Below are 13,054 nucleotides of genomic sequence, written 5' to 3' on the forward strand. Positions count from 1 at the left end.
TGAACTATATCTGGCTAAAAACACTTGATGAATGGAGATAATAGATAAAGAGAAACAGAGAGAGATAATAGAGAGATAATAACACTGTACAGTTGAAATCGGACGTTAACATACACCTTAGCCAAATACATTTAAACACAGTTTTTCCACAATTCCTGACATTTAATCCCAGTAAAAAAATTCCCTGTCTTAGATCAGTTAGGATCACCACTTTATTTTAAGAATGTGAAATGTCAGAATAATAGTAGAGAGTAGACATAGTAGTAGACAGCTTTTATTTCTTTCATCACATTCCCAATGGGTCAGAAGTTTCCATACACTCAATTAGGATTTGGTAGCATTGCCTTTAAAATTGTTTAACTTGGGTCAAACGTGTCGGGTAGCCTTCCACAAGCTTCCAACAATAAGTTGGGTGAATTTTGGCCCATTCCTCCTGACAGAGCTGGTGTAACTGAGTCAGGTTTGTAGGCCTTCTTGCTCGCACACACTTTTTCAGTTCTGCCCACAAATGTTCTATAGGATTGAGGTCAGGGCTTTGTGATGGCCACTCCAATACCTTGACTTTGTTGTCCTTAAGCCATTTTGCCACAACTTTGGAAGCATGCTTGGGGTCATTGTCCATTTGGAAGACCCATTTGCGACCAAGCTTTAACTTCCTGACTGACGTCTTGAGATGTTGCTTCAATATATCCACATCATTTTACTTCCTCATGACGCCATCTATTTTGTGAAGTGCACCAGTCCCTCCTGCAACAAAGCACCGCCACAACATGATGCTGCCACCTCCGTGCTTCACGGTTGGGATGGTGTTCTTTGGTTTGCAAGCCTCCCCCTTTTCATCCAAACATAACGATGGTCATTATGGCCAAACAAGTTGTATTTTTGATTCATCAGACCAGAGGACATTTCTCCAGAAAGTACGATCTTTGTCACCATGTGCAGTTGCAAACCGTAGTCTGGCTTTTTATTAGGGTTTGTAGCAGCGGCTTCTTCCTTGCTGAGTGGCCTTTCAGGTTATGTCGATATAGGACTCGTTTTACTGTGGATATAGATACTTTTTTACCTGTTTCCTCCAGCATCTTCACAAGGTCCTTTGCTGTTCTGGGATTGATTTGCACTTTTCGCACTGAAGTACGTTCATCCCTAGGAGACAGAACGCGTCTCCTTCCTGAGCGGTATAACGGCTGCGTGGTCCCATGGTGTTTATACTTGCGTACTATTGTTTGTACAGATGAACGTGGTACCTTCAGGCATTTGGAAATTGCTCCCAATGATGATACAATGATACTCCCAATGAAATTTCTCCCAATGATGAACCAGACTTGTGGAGGTCTACAATTTTTTTCTGAGGTCTTGGCTGATTCCTTTTGATTTTCCCATGATGTCAAGCAAAGAGGCACTGAGTTTGAAAGTAGGCCTTGAAATACATCCACAGGTACACCTCCAATTGACTCAAAAGTTGTCAATTAGCCTATCAGGAGCTATCAGAAGCTTCTTAAGCCATGACATCATGTTTAAAGGCACAGTCAACTTCTGACCCACTGGAATTGTGATACAGTGAATTATAAGTTAAATAAGCTGTCTGAAAACAAATGTTGGAAAAATGTATTGTGTCATGCACAAAGTAGATGTCCTAACCGACTTGCCAAAACTATAGTTTGTTAACAAGAAATTTGTGGAGTGGTTGAAAAACTTAGGTTGGAGTCATTTATGTAAACTTTCGACTTCAACTGTACATAATTTTACATTTGTACTGTTCATTTTTATTAGAGAGAGAGAGAGAGAGAGAGAGAAAAACAAACAAACAAACTGAACAGAGTGTGTGCTACCAACAATGTGCTACCATCCCGATGCAAATAAAGATCCCTTTCAATGAGCTCAGGATGGTCTCTCTCTTCCTGTCATGTGTCTGTTATCACTCCTCCTTCCTGTTGCTGAGACATCTAACATCATCCACATTGAATGGTTTCGCATCAACTAGCTCCATGCTACACTCTTTACATTCATGAACTAGCTCCATGCTACACTCTTCACATTCATCAACTAGCTCCATGCTACACTCTTCACATTCATCAACTAGCTCCATGCTACACTCTTCACATTCATCAACTAGCTCCATGCTACACTCTTTACATTCATGAACTAGCTCCATGCTACACTCTTCACATTCATCAACTAGCTCCATGCTACACTCTTCACATTCATCAACTAGCTCCATGCTACACTCTTCACATTCATGAACTAGCTCCATGCTACACTCTTCACATTCATCAACTAGCTCCATGCTACACTCTTCACATTCATCAACTAGCTCCATGCTACACTCTTCACATTCATCAACTAGCTCCATGCTACACTCTTCACATTCATCAACTAGCTCCATGCTACACTCTTCACATTCATCAACTAGCTCCATGCTACACTCTTCACATTCATCAACTAGCTCCATGCTACACTCTTCACATTCATGAACTAGCTCCATGCTACACTCTTCACATTCATCAACTAGCTCCATGCTACACTCTTTACATTCATGAACTAGCTCCATGCTACACTCTTCACATTCATGAACTAGCTCCATGCTACACTCTTCACATTCATGAACTAGCTCCATGCTACACTCTTCACATTCATCAACTAGCTCCATGCTACACTGTTTACGTTCATTTAGCATCTTAATCCCCCTCGGGGTACGTTTGTGGTGTGTATTGCATATTACATATTTAAATGTATTTTGGAATGATACACTTTGTAGAAAGACAATTTCATCATAGTAAAATTACGTTTTTGTTTTTGCTCATGTTTATGTTGAATGATCTTACCCAAATAGACTCCATTTTGTTTTATCATAATTGTCTGTTTGTGCGGAATGTGGTAAACCTTTCTCAGCAGCCTATACATTTTAATTTCCCTTCCCTTTATATTAAAGAGGGCTGTTAGATCCATGGTGGGGACTAAATGGTTGTGGTCAGTGTGTGGCCAGGTTGTAGCCAGGTTGTGGTCAGTGTGTGGCCAGGTTGTAGCCAGGTTGTGGTCAGTGTGTAGTCAGGTTGTGGTCAGTGTGTGGCCAGGTTGTAGCCAGGTTGTGGTCAGGGTATGGTCAGTGTGTAGTCAGGTTGTGGTCAGTGTGTAGTCAGGTTGTGTGGTCAGTGTGTAGCCAGGTTGTGGTCAGTGTGTAGTCAGGTTGTGGTCAGTGTGTGGTCAGTGTGTGGTCAGTGTGTAGTCAGGTTGTGGTCAGTGTGTAGCCAGGTTGTAGCCAGGTTGTGGTCAGGGTATGGTCAGTGTGTAGTCAGGTTGTGTGGTCAGTGTGTAGCCAGGTTGTGGTCAGTGTGTAGTCAGGTTGTGGTCAGTGTGTGGTCAGTGTGTGGTCAGTGTGTAGTCAGGTTGTGGTCAGTGTGTAGCCAGGTTGTAGCCAGGTTGTGGTCAGGGTATGGTCAGTGTGTAGTCAGGTTGTGTGGTCAGTGTGTAGCCAGGTTGTGGTCAGTGTGTAGTCAGGTTGTAGTCAGTGTGTAGTCAGGTTGTAGTCAGGTTGTGGTCAGTGTGTAGTCAGGTTGTAGTCAGGTTGTGGTCAGTGTGTAGTCAGGTTGTAGTCAGGTTGTGGTCAGTGTGTGGTCAGTGTGTAGTCAGTGTGTAGTCAGGTTGTGGTCAGTGTGTAGTCAGGTTGTGGTCAGTGTGTAGTCAGGTTGTAGTCAGGTTGTGGTCAGTGTGTAGTCAGGTTGTGGTCAGTGTGTAGTCAGGTTGTGGTCAGTGTGTAGTCAGGTTGTAGTCAGGTTGTGGTCAGTGTGTGGTCAGGTTGTGGTCAGTGTGTAGTCAGGTTGTGGTCAGTGTGTAGTCAGGTTGTGGTCAGGTTGTAGTCAGGTTGTGGTCAGGTTGTGGTCAGGTTGTGGTCAGGTTGTGGTCAGTGTGTGGTCAGGTTGTAGTCAGGTTGTGGTCAGGTTGTGGTCAGGTTGTGGTCAGGTTGTGGTCAGTGTGTGGTCAGGTTGTAGTCAGGTTGTGGTCAGGTTGTGGTCAGGTTGTGGTCAGGTTGTGGTCAGTGTGTGGTCAGGTTGTAGTCAGGTTGTGGTCAGGTTGTGGTCAGGTTGTGGTCAGGTTGTGGTCAGGTTGTGGTCAGTGTGTGGTCAGGTTGTGGTCAGGTTGTAGTCAGGTTGTGGTCAGGTTGTGGTCAGTGTGTAGTCAGGTTGTGGTCAGTGTGTGGTCAGGTTGTAGTCAGGTTGTGGTCAGGTTGTTTGTTTTCCTTCTCCTCCACTGAAGAGATCATCATCTGTTTCATCCTTTAAAATGTGTTCAGTCAGGACAAAGCAGTTCGCCAGAGAGGAAGCTGGGAAATTCAAGTGTCGGTATCGGTGGCGGCTCCTCGTCGCTGATTCAGGAGGTCAGTAACCCCACCCCCACACCCACACCCCACCGCCACACCCACACCCAACCCCACCCGGACTATTTGCATTGTGCCCCCCCCCCCGCCCCCCCAACCCCTCTTCTTTATAGCTGCTGCTACTCTCTGTTTATCATATCTGCATAGTCACTTTAACTATACATTCATGTACATACTACCTCAATTGGCCCGACCAACCAGTGCTCCCACACATTGGCTAACCGGGCTACCCCTCTTTACGCTACTGCTACTCTCTGTTCATCATATATGCATAGTTCCTTTAACTATATCTACATGTACATAGTACTTCAATCAGCCTGACTAACTGGTGTCTGTATGTAGCCTCTCTACTTTTATAGCCTCTCTACTGTATGTAGCCTCTCTACTGTTATAGCCTCCCTACTGTATATAGCCTCCCTACTGTATATAGCCTCCCTACTGTATATAGCCTCTCTACTGTATATAGCCTCCCTACTGTATATAGCCTCTCTACTGTATATAGCCTCTCTACTGTATATAGCCTCTCTACTGTATATAGCCTCTACTGTATATAGACTCTCTACTGTATATAGCATCTACTGTATATAGCATCTACTGTATATAGCCTCTCTACTGTATATAGCCTCTCTACTGTATATAGCCTCTCTACTGTATATAGCCTGTCTACTGTATATAGCCTCTCTACTGTTATTTTACTGTTGTTTTATTTCTTTACCTACCTATTGTTCACCTAATACCTATTTTGCACTATTGGTTAGAGCCTGTAAGTAAGCGTTTCACTGTGAGGTCTACTACACCTGTTGTATTCAGCGTTTCACTGTGAGGTCTACTACACCTGTTGTATTCAGCATTTCACTGTATGTCTACTACACCTGTTGTATTCAGCGTTTCACTGTGAGGTCTACTACACCTGTTGTATTCAGCATTTCACTGTAAGGTCTACTACACCTGTTGTATTCAGCATTTCACTGTAAGGTCTACTACACCTGTTGTATTCAGCATTTCACTGTGAGGTCTACTACACCTGTTGTATTCAGCATTTCACTGTAAGGTCTACTACACCTGTTGTATTCAGCATTTCACTGTAAGGTCTACTACACCTGTTGTATTCAGCATTTCACTGTAAGGTCTACTACACCTGTTGTATTCAGCATTTCACTGTGAGGTCTACTACACCTGTTGTATTCAGCATTTCACGGTAAGGTCTACTACACCTGTAATATTCAGCATTTCACTGTAAGGTCTACTACACCTGTTGTATTCAGCATTTCACTGTGAGGTCTACTACACCTGTTGTATTCAGCATTTCACTGTAAGGTATACTACACCTGTTGTATTCAGCATTTCACTGTAAGGTCTAGTACACCTGTTGTATTCAGCATTTCACTGTGAGGTCTACTACACCTGTTGTATTCAGCATTTCACCGGCACCGGTACTGGTACAGAGTCAATGTGGAGGCTATATACAGGGGGTACCGGTACAGAGTCCATGTGGAGGCTATATACAGGGGGTACCGGTACAGAGTCAATGTGGAGGCTATATACAGGGTGTACCAGTACAGAGTCAATGTGGAGGCTATATACAGGGGGTACCAGTACAGAGTCAATGTGGAGGCTATATACAGGGGGTACCGGTACAGAGTCAATGTGGAGGCTATATACAGGGGGTACCGGTACAGAGTCAGTGTGGAGGCTATATACAGGGGGTACCGGTACAGAGTCAATGTGGAGGCTATATACAGGGGGCACAGTGGGTTAACTGCCTTGTTCAGGGGAACAGTGGGTTAACTGCCTTGTTCAGGGGAACAGTGGGTTAACTGCCTTGTTCAGGGGAACAGTGGGTTAACTGTCTTGTTCAGGGGAACAGTGAGTTAACTGCCTTGCTCTGAGGAACAGTGGGTTAACTGTCTTGTTCAGGGGAACAGTGGGTTAACTGCCTCACTCTGGGGTAGAATGACACATTTGTACCTTGTCAGCTCGGGGATTTGATCCATAAACCGTTCGGTTACTGGCCCAACTCTACTTCCCGCCAGGCTACCTGCCGCCCATATTTTAAATATACCTCCTGGTCAAATTAATTATTAGATCAACCCCCCCCCCCACACACACACACATTAGACAGGCAGACAACTTCCTGGTCGACACATCTAGGGTTTAAAAACACTCTTCTAGGTTGTAAAATAAGGCAGTTAAGCTGTCCCAAATGGCACCTTGTTCCCTATGGAGCCCTATAGGCTCTGGTCTAAAGTAGTGCACTATATAGGGAATAGGGCTCTGGTCTATAGTAGTACCACTATATAGGGAATAGGACTCTGGTCTAAAGTAGTGCACTATATAGGGAATAGGGCCCTGGTCTAAAGTAGTGCACTATATAGGGAATAGGGCTCTGGTCTAAAGTAGTACCACTATATAGGGAATAGGGCTCTGATCTAAAGTAGTGCACTATATAGGGAATAGGGCCCTGGTCTATAGTAGTACCACTATATAGGGAATAGGGCTCTGGTCTATAGTAGTACCACTATATAGGGAATAGGACTCTGGTCTAAAGTAGTGCACTATATAGGGAATAGGGCCCTGGTCTATAGTAATACCACTATATAGGGAATAGGGCTCTGGTCTATAGTAGTACCACTATATAGGGAATAGGACTCTGGTCTAAAGTAGTGCACTATATAGGGAATAGGGCTCTGGTCTAAAGTAGTACCACTATATAGGGAATGTACCAAAGCTTGGGCCAGGTTATGTAACTACAGCTGTTTCTGTACCAAGGAAACCAAGGCAAGACAGTGATGTTGTTATGATACATAGTGTTTCCAGATCTGTTGTTGTTCTGATGGATGCCCCTCCCCCACGTTCAACTTTATCAGCTCATTCAACAAACCGTGAAGGCGCCTGCTAAATCCTACATAAACCATGAATAGTGTGGGTGTGTAGGCTAGGTCATAACATAAACCAGGAATAGGTGTGTGTGTGTGTGTGTGTGTGTGTGTGTGTGTGTGTGTGTGTGTGTGTGTGTGTGTGTGTGTGTGTGTGTGTGTGTGTGTGTGTGTGTGTGTGTGTGTGTGTGTGTGTGTGTGTGTAGGCTAGGTCATGACATAAACCGTGTATAGGTTGTAGATAACAAGTGACTCATGTCTCCATATTGACGTCAGTGATTGGTGTTGATGGGTAAGTTTCATCATTTGAACCTTGCGAAGCACATTGCTCCTCTGTGAAGGACATTGCTCCTCTGTGAAGCACATTGCTCCTCTGTGAAGAACATTGCTCCTCTGTGAAGCACATTGCTCCTCTGTGAAACACATTACTCCTCTGTGAAGGACATTGCTCCTCTGTGAAGGACATTGCTCCTCTGTGAAGCACATTGCTCCTCTGTGAAGAACATTGCTCCTCTGTGAAGAACATTGCTCCTGTGAAGAACATTGCTCCTGTGAAGGACATTGCTACTGTGAAACACATTGCTCCTCTGTGAAGCACATTGCTCCTCTGTGAAGAACATTGCTCCTCTGTGAAGAACATTGCTCCTGTGAAGAACATTGCTCCTGTGAAGGACATTGCTACTGTGAAGCACATTGCTCCTCTGTGAAGGACATTGCTCCTGTGAAGGACATTGCTCCTGTGAAGAACATTGCTCCTGTGAAGAACATTGCTCCTGTGAAGAACATTGCTCCTCTGTGAAGAACATTGCTCCTGTGAAGAACATTGCTCCTGTGAAGGACATTGCTACTGTGAAGAACATTGCTCCTCTGTGAAGGACATTGCTCCTGTGAAGGACATTGCTCCTGTGAAGAACATTGCTCCTGTGAAGAACATTGCTCCTGTGAAGCACATTGCTCCTGTGAAGCACATTGCTCCTGTGAAGAACATTGCTCCTGTGAAGAACATTGCTCCTGTGAAGCACATTGCTCCTGTGAAGAACATTGCTCCTGTGAAGCACATTGCTCCTGTGAAGAACATTGCTCCTGTGAAGGACATTGCTCCTGTGAAGAACATTGCTCCTGTGAAGCACATTGCTCCTGTGAAGAACATTGCTCCTCTGTGAAGAACATTGCTCCTCTGTGAAGAACATTGCTCCTCTGTGAAGAACATTGCTCCTCTGTGAAGAACATTGCTCCTCTGTGAAGCACATTGCTCCTGTGAAACACATTGCTCCTGCGAAGAACATTGCTCCTGTGAAGAACATTGCTCCTCTGTGAAGAACATTGCTCCTCTGTGAAACACATTGCTCCTCTGTGAAGAACATTGCTCCTGTGAAGAACATTGCTCCTGTGAAGAACATTGCTCCTGTGAAGAACATTGCTCCTCTGTGAAGCACATTGCTCCTCTGTGAAGAACATTGCTCCTGTGAAGAACATTGCTCCTGTGAAGGACATTGCTACTGTGAAGAACATTGCTCCTCTGTGAAGGACATTGCTCCTGTGAAGGACATTGCTCCTGTGAAGAACATTGCTCCTGTGAAGAACATTGCTCCTGTGAAGCACATTGCTCCTGTGAAGCACATTGCTCCTGTGAAGAACATTGCTCCTGTGAAGAACATTGCTCCTGTGAAGCACATTGCTCCTGTGAAGAACATTGCTCCTGTGAAGCACATTGCTCCTGTGAAGAACATTGCTCCTGTGAAGGACATTGCTCCTGTGAAGAACATTGCTCCTGTGAAGAACATTGCTCCTGTGAAGCACATTGCTCCTCTGTGAAGCACATTGCTCCTCTGTGAAGAACATTGCTCCTCTGTGAAGAACATTGCTCCTCTGTGAAGCACATTGCTCCTCTATGAAGCACATTGCTCCTGTGAAGCACATTGCTCCTGTGAAAAACATTGCTCCTCTGTGAAGCACATTGCTCCTCTGTGAAACACATTGCTCCTCTGTGAAGAACATTGCTCCTGTGAAGCACATTGCTCCTGTGAAGAACATTGCTCCTCTGTGAAGCACATTGCTCCTCTGTGAAGAACATTGCTCCTGTGAAGCACATTGCTCCTGTGAAGGACATTGCTCCTGTGAAGCACATTGCTCCTCTGTGAAGCACATTGCTCCTGTGAAGCACATTGCTCCTGTGAAGAACATTGCTCCTGTGAAGCACATTGCTCCTGTGAAGAACATTGCTCCTCTGTGAAGAACATTGCTCCTCTGTGAAGAACATTGCTCCTGTGAAGAACATTGCTCCTGTGAAGAACATTGCTCCTCTGTGAAGAACATTGCTCCTCTGTGAAGAACATTGCTCCTGTGAAGAACATTGCTCCTGTGAAGGACATTGCTCCTGTGAAGCACATTGCTCCTGTGAAGAACATTGCTCCTGTGAAGGACATTGCTCCTGTGAAGAACATTGCTCCTGTGAAGCACATTGCTCCTGTGAAGCACATTGCTCCTGTGAAGAACATTGCTCCTGTGAAGCACATTGCTCCTCTGTGAAGCACATTGCTCCTGTGAAGCACATTGCTCCTGTGAAGAACATTGCTCCTGTGAAGCACATTGCTCCTGTGAAGCACATTGCTCCTCTGTGAAGAACATTGCTCCTCTGTGAAGAACATTGCTCCTGTGAAGAACATTGCTCCTGTGAAGAACATTGCTCCTCTGTGAAGGACATTGCTCCTCTGTGAAGAACATTGCTCCTGTGAAGAACATTGCTCCTGTGAAGGACATTGCTCCTGTGAAGCACATTGCTCATGTGAAGAACATTGCTCCTGTGAAGGACATTGCTCCTGTGAAGCACATTGCTCCTGTGAAGAACATTGCTCCTGTGAAGCACATTGCTGTATATAGCCTCTCTACTGTACATAGCCTCTCTACTATATATAGCCTCTACTGTATATAACCTCTCTACTGTATATAGCGTCTCTACTGTATATAGCCTCTCTACTGTATATAGTCTCTACTGTATATAGCCTCTCTACTGTATATAGCCTCTCTACTGTATATAGCCTCTTTACTGTATATAGCCTCTTTACTGTATATAGCCTCTCTACTGTATATAGTCTCTACTGTATATAACCTCTCTACTGTATATAGCCTCTCTACTGTATATAGCCTCTCTACTGTATATAGTCTCTCTACTGTATATAGCCTCTTTACTGTATATAGCCTCTCTACTGTATATAGCCTCTCTACTGTATATAGCGTCTCTACTGTATATAGCCTCTCTACTGTATATAGTCTCTACTGTATATAGCCTCTCTACTGTATATAGCCTCTCTACTGTATATAGCCTCTTTACTGTATATAGCCTCTTTACTGTATATAGCCTCTCTACTGTATATAGTCTCTACTGTATATAACCTCTCTACTGTATATAGCCTCTCTACTGTATATAGCCTCTCTACTGTATATAGTCTCTCTACTGTATATAGCCTCTTTACTGTATATAGCCTCTCTACTGTATATAGCCTCTCTACTGTATATAGCCTCTCTACTGTATATAGCCTCTCTACTGTATGTAGCCTCTCTACTGTATATAGCCTCTCTACTGTATATAGCCTCTCTACTGTCTTTTAACTGTTGTTTTATTTCTTTACCCACCTATTGTTCACCTAACACATTTTTTGCACCATTGGTTAGAGCCTGTAAGTAAGCGTTTCACTGTTGTATTCAGTGCACGTGACAAATAAAGTTTGATTTGATTTGAAGACCTAGTGGCTAGGACTCCTCTGTAGCCAATCTTCAGTTACAGCCCCACTAAAACTCCTTAGCGATCTTTATCAGCCCATGACATGAGACCATTCTCCCTAAATAAAGACTAATGACGATTTTTTTCCCTTATCAATTGAATTCATAGCCTATCAGCGCTCTTTCCTGACAAATGTCCGGTTGGCCGTAGTAGGAGCCACACTCGCTGGGAGGAGAGGATAACGAATTATTCAGACTGCCTCACATGGGGGATGAAAAATCTATATTTGCCCCTATGGAAGAAAAAAGCAGAGGCCAATGGAAGCCGATATCATTCTGGAGGGAAGGAGGGAGTCAGCACTTAAGACAATGGTCAACAGTGGTCCTTTCTTAAAACAATGGTCAACAGTGGTCTTGTCTTAAAGCAATGGTCAACAGTGGTCTTGTCTTTAAACAATGGTCAACAGTGGTATTTTCTTAAAACAATGGTCAACAATGGTCTTGTCTTAAAACAATGGTCAACAGTAGTCTTTTCTTCAAACAATGGTCAACAGTGGTCTTGTCTTAAAACAATGGTCAACAGTGGTCTTGTCTTAAAACAATGGTCAACAGTGGTCTTGTTTTTAGCAACAAGCAGACCCAAGTGGCCCAAGAAAAGGGGTCGGACTCACTCACTCTCTCTCTGTCTCTCTCTAACTAATAAATATTTATAACAGATAACTAAGGAAATGAGGCTCCTCATGGTCCTCCGACCGGCTGCACAGTTCAGTGACCAGAACTATTCGCATAGCACCTTCACATCTAGATCTTTACGTGTGATCCCCACTAGTGGGGCGGCAGGGTAGCCTAGTGGTTAGAGCGTTGGACTAGTACCCGGAAGGTTGCAAGTTCATAATCCCTGAGCTGACAAGGTATCTGTCATTCTGCCCCTGAACAGGCAGAACCCACTGTTCCTAGGCTGTCATTGAAAATAAGAATTTGTTCTTAACTGACTTTCCTAGTTAAATAAATAAACTAGTGTAGGATTGATTTCAATTCCTTTGACTGAGCAGAAGCATTCATTAATACATCACGCCCATTCCTGTAGTAAATGAATGATGATTTTGTCATTGTTAAATGATAGACACATATTGTACTTGCTGCCCACCCCAAGTTTGTGTGTTTAAGAATGCCAGCCTGGAAAATAGGAATCTGATGAATGGGTACTGTGAAGTCTTAACAGGAGCTTGCTTGACACTCTGTTTCTGTTTGGGACTGACCCACATACCCCGGCCCTGTGTTAGGACACTGCTTACTGCTCTGATTACTGCTCCCGGCCTGTGTCCCAAATGGCTCCCTATTCCCTATACTGTAGAGTACACTCCTTTTGAACAGGGCCCATAAGGCTGTGGTCTAAAGTAGTGTAGCGAATAGGGTGCCATGTGGGACACAGGACCTGGATTCCTCAGTTGGTCAGAGATCACTAAGGGATCACACTAACCCTCATATGATTTTAATGAGGTGAAAATAAATGAGTGGTCGGCTGTGTAGGCTGATATGGCCTCAGGGCAGCTTGGCAGTTTGTTAATAGTATTAATCCTACAGCCTGTAAAATCCCATAATGATGTGATGTTCATGGTGACACTGCCTGCCACACTACTAGCCACACTGCTAAGCTAGGCTAGCGTCAGGTGATACTGCTAACCACACTGCTAGCCACACTGCTAGGCGAGGCTAAGACTAGCGTCAGGTGATACTGCTAGCCACACTGCTAAGCGAGATTAAGACTAGCGTCAGGTGATACTGCTAGCCACACTGCTGGGCGAGGCTAAGACTAGCGTCAGGTGATACTGCTAACCACACTGCTAGCCACACTGCAAAGCGAGATTAAGACTAGCGTCAGGTGATATTATTGTGATCCTGGTGGCACAATATCAAAAGTCTGACTGCATGGAGATGCTTGGGAATATGGTCAATACGGGGGACCATGTTGTGGGGGTTTCAGGGAATATGGTCAATACGGGGGACCATGTTGTGGGGGTTTCAGGGAATATGGTCAATACGGGGGACCATGTTGTGGGGGTTTCAGGGAATATGGTCAATACGG

The 13,054-nt window shown here is 44.3% G+C and overlaps 1 protein-coding gene across 1 annotated transcript in view; it reads left to right on the forward strand.

The window, feature by feature from the left end:
* The window catches only part of LOC109881625 (AT-rich interactive domain-containing protein 3A), a 165,819-nt gene that overhangs the window by 32,089 nt on the left and 120,676 nt on the right, over nt 1-13,054 (forward strand). Inside the window, exon 3 of the mRNA XM_031816554.1 lies at nt 4,289-4,372. Within this exon, the coding sequence (XP_031672414.1) occupies nt 4,289-4,372 (84 nt within the window). The remainder of the gene's footprint in view (nt 1-4,288; nt 4,373-13,054) is intronic.

Source organism: Oncorhynchus kisutch, linkage group LG3, assembly GCF_002021735.2.
Source record: "Oncorhynchus kisutch isolate 150728-3 linkage group LG3, Okis_V2, whole genome shotgun sequence".
Classification (NCBI taxonomy): domain Eukaryota; kingdom Metazoa; phylum Chordata; class Actinopteri; order Salmoniformes; family Salmonidae; genus Oncorhynchus; species Oncorhynchus kisutch.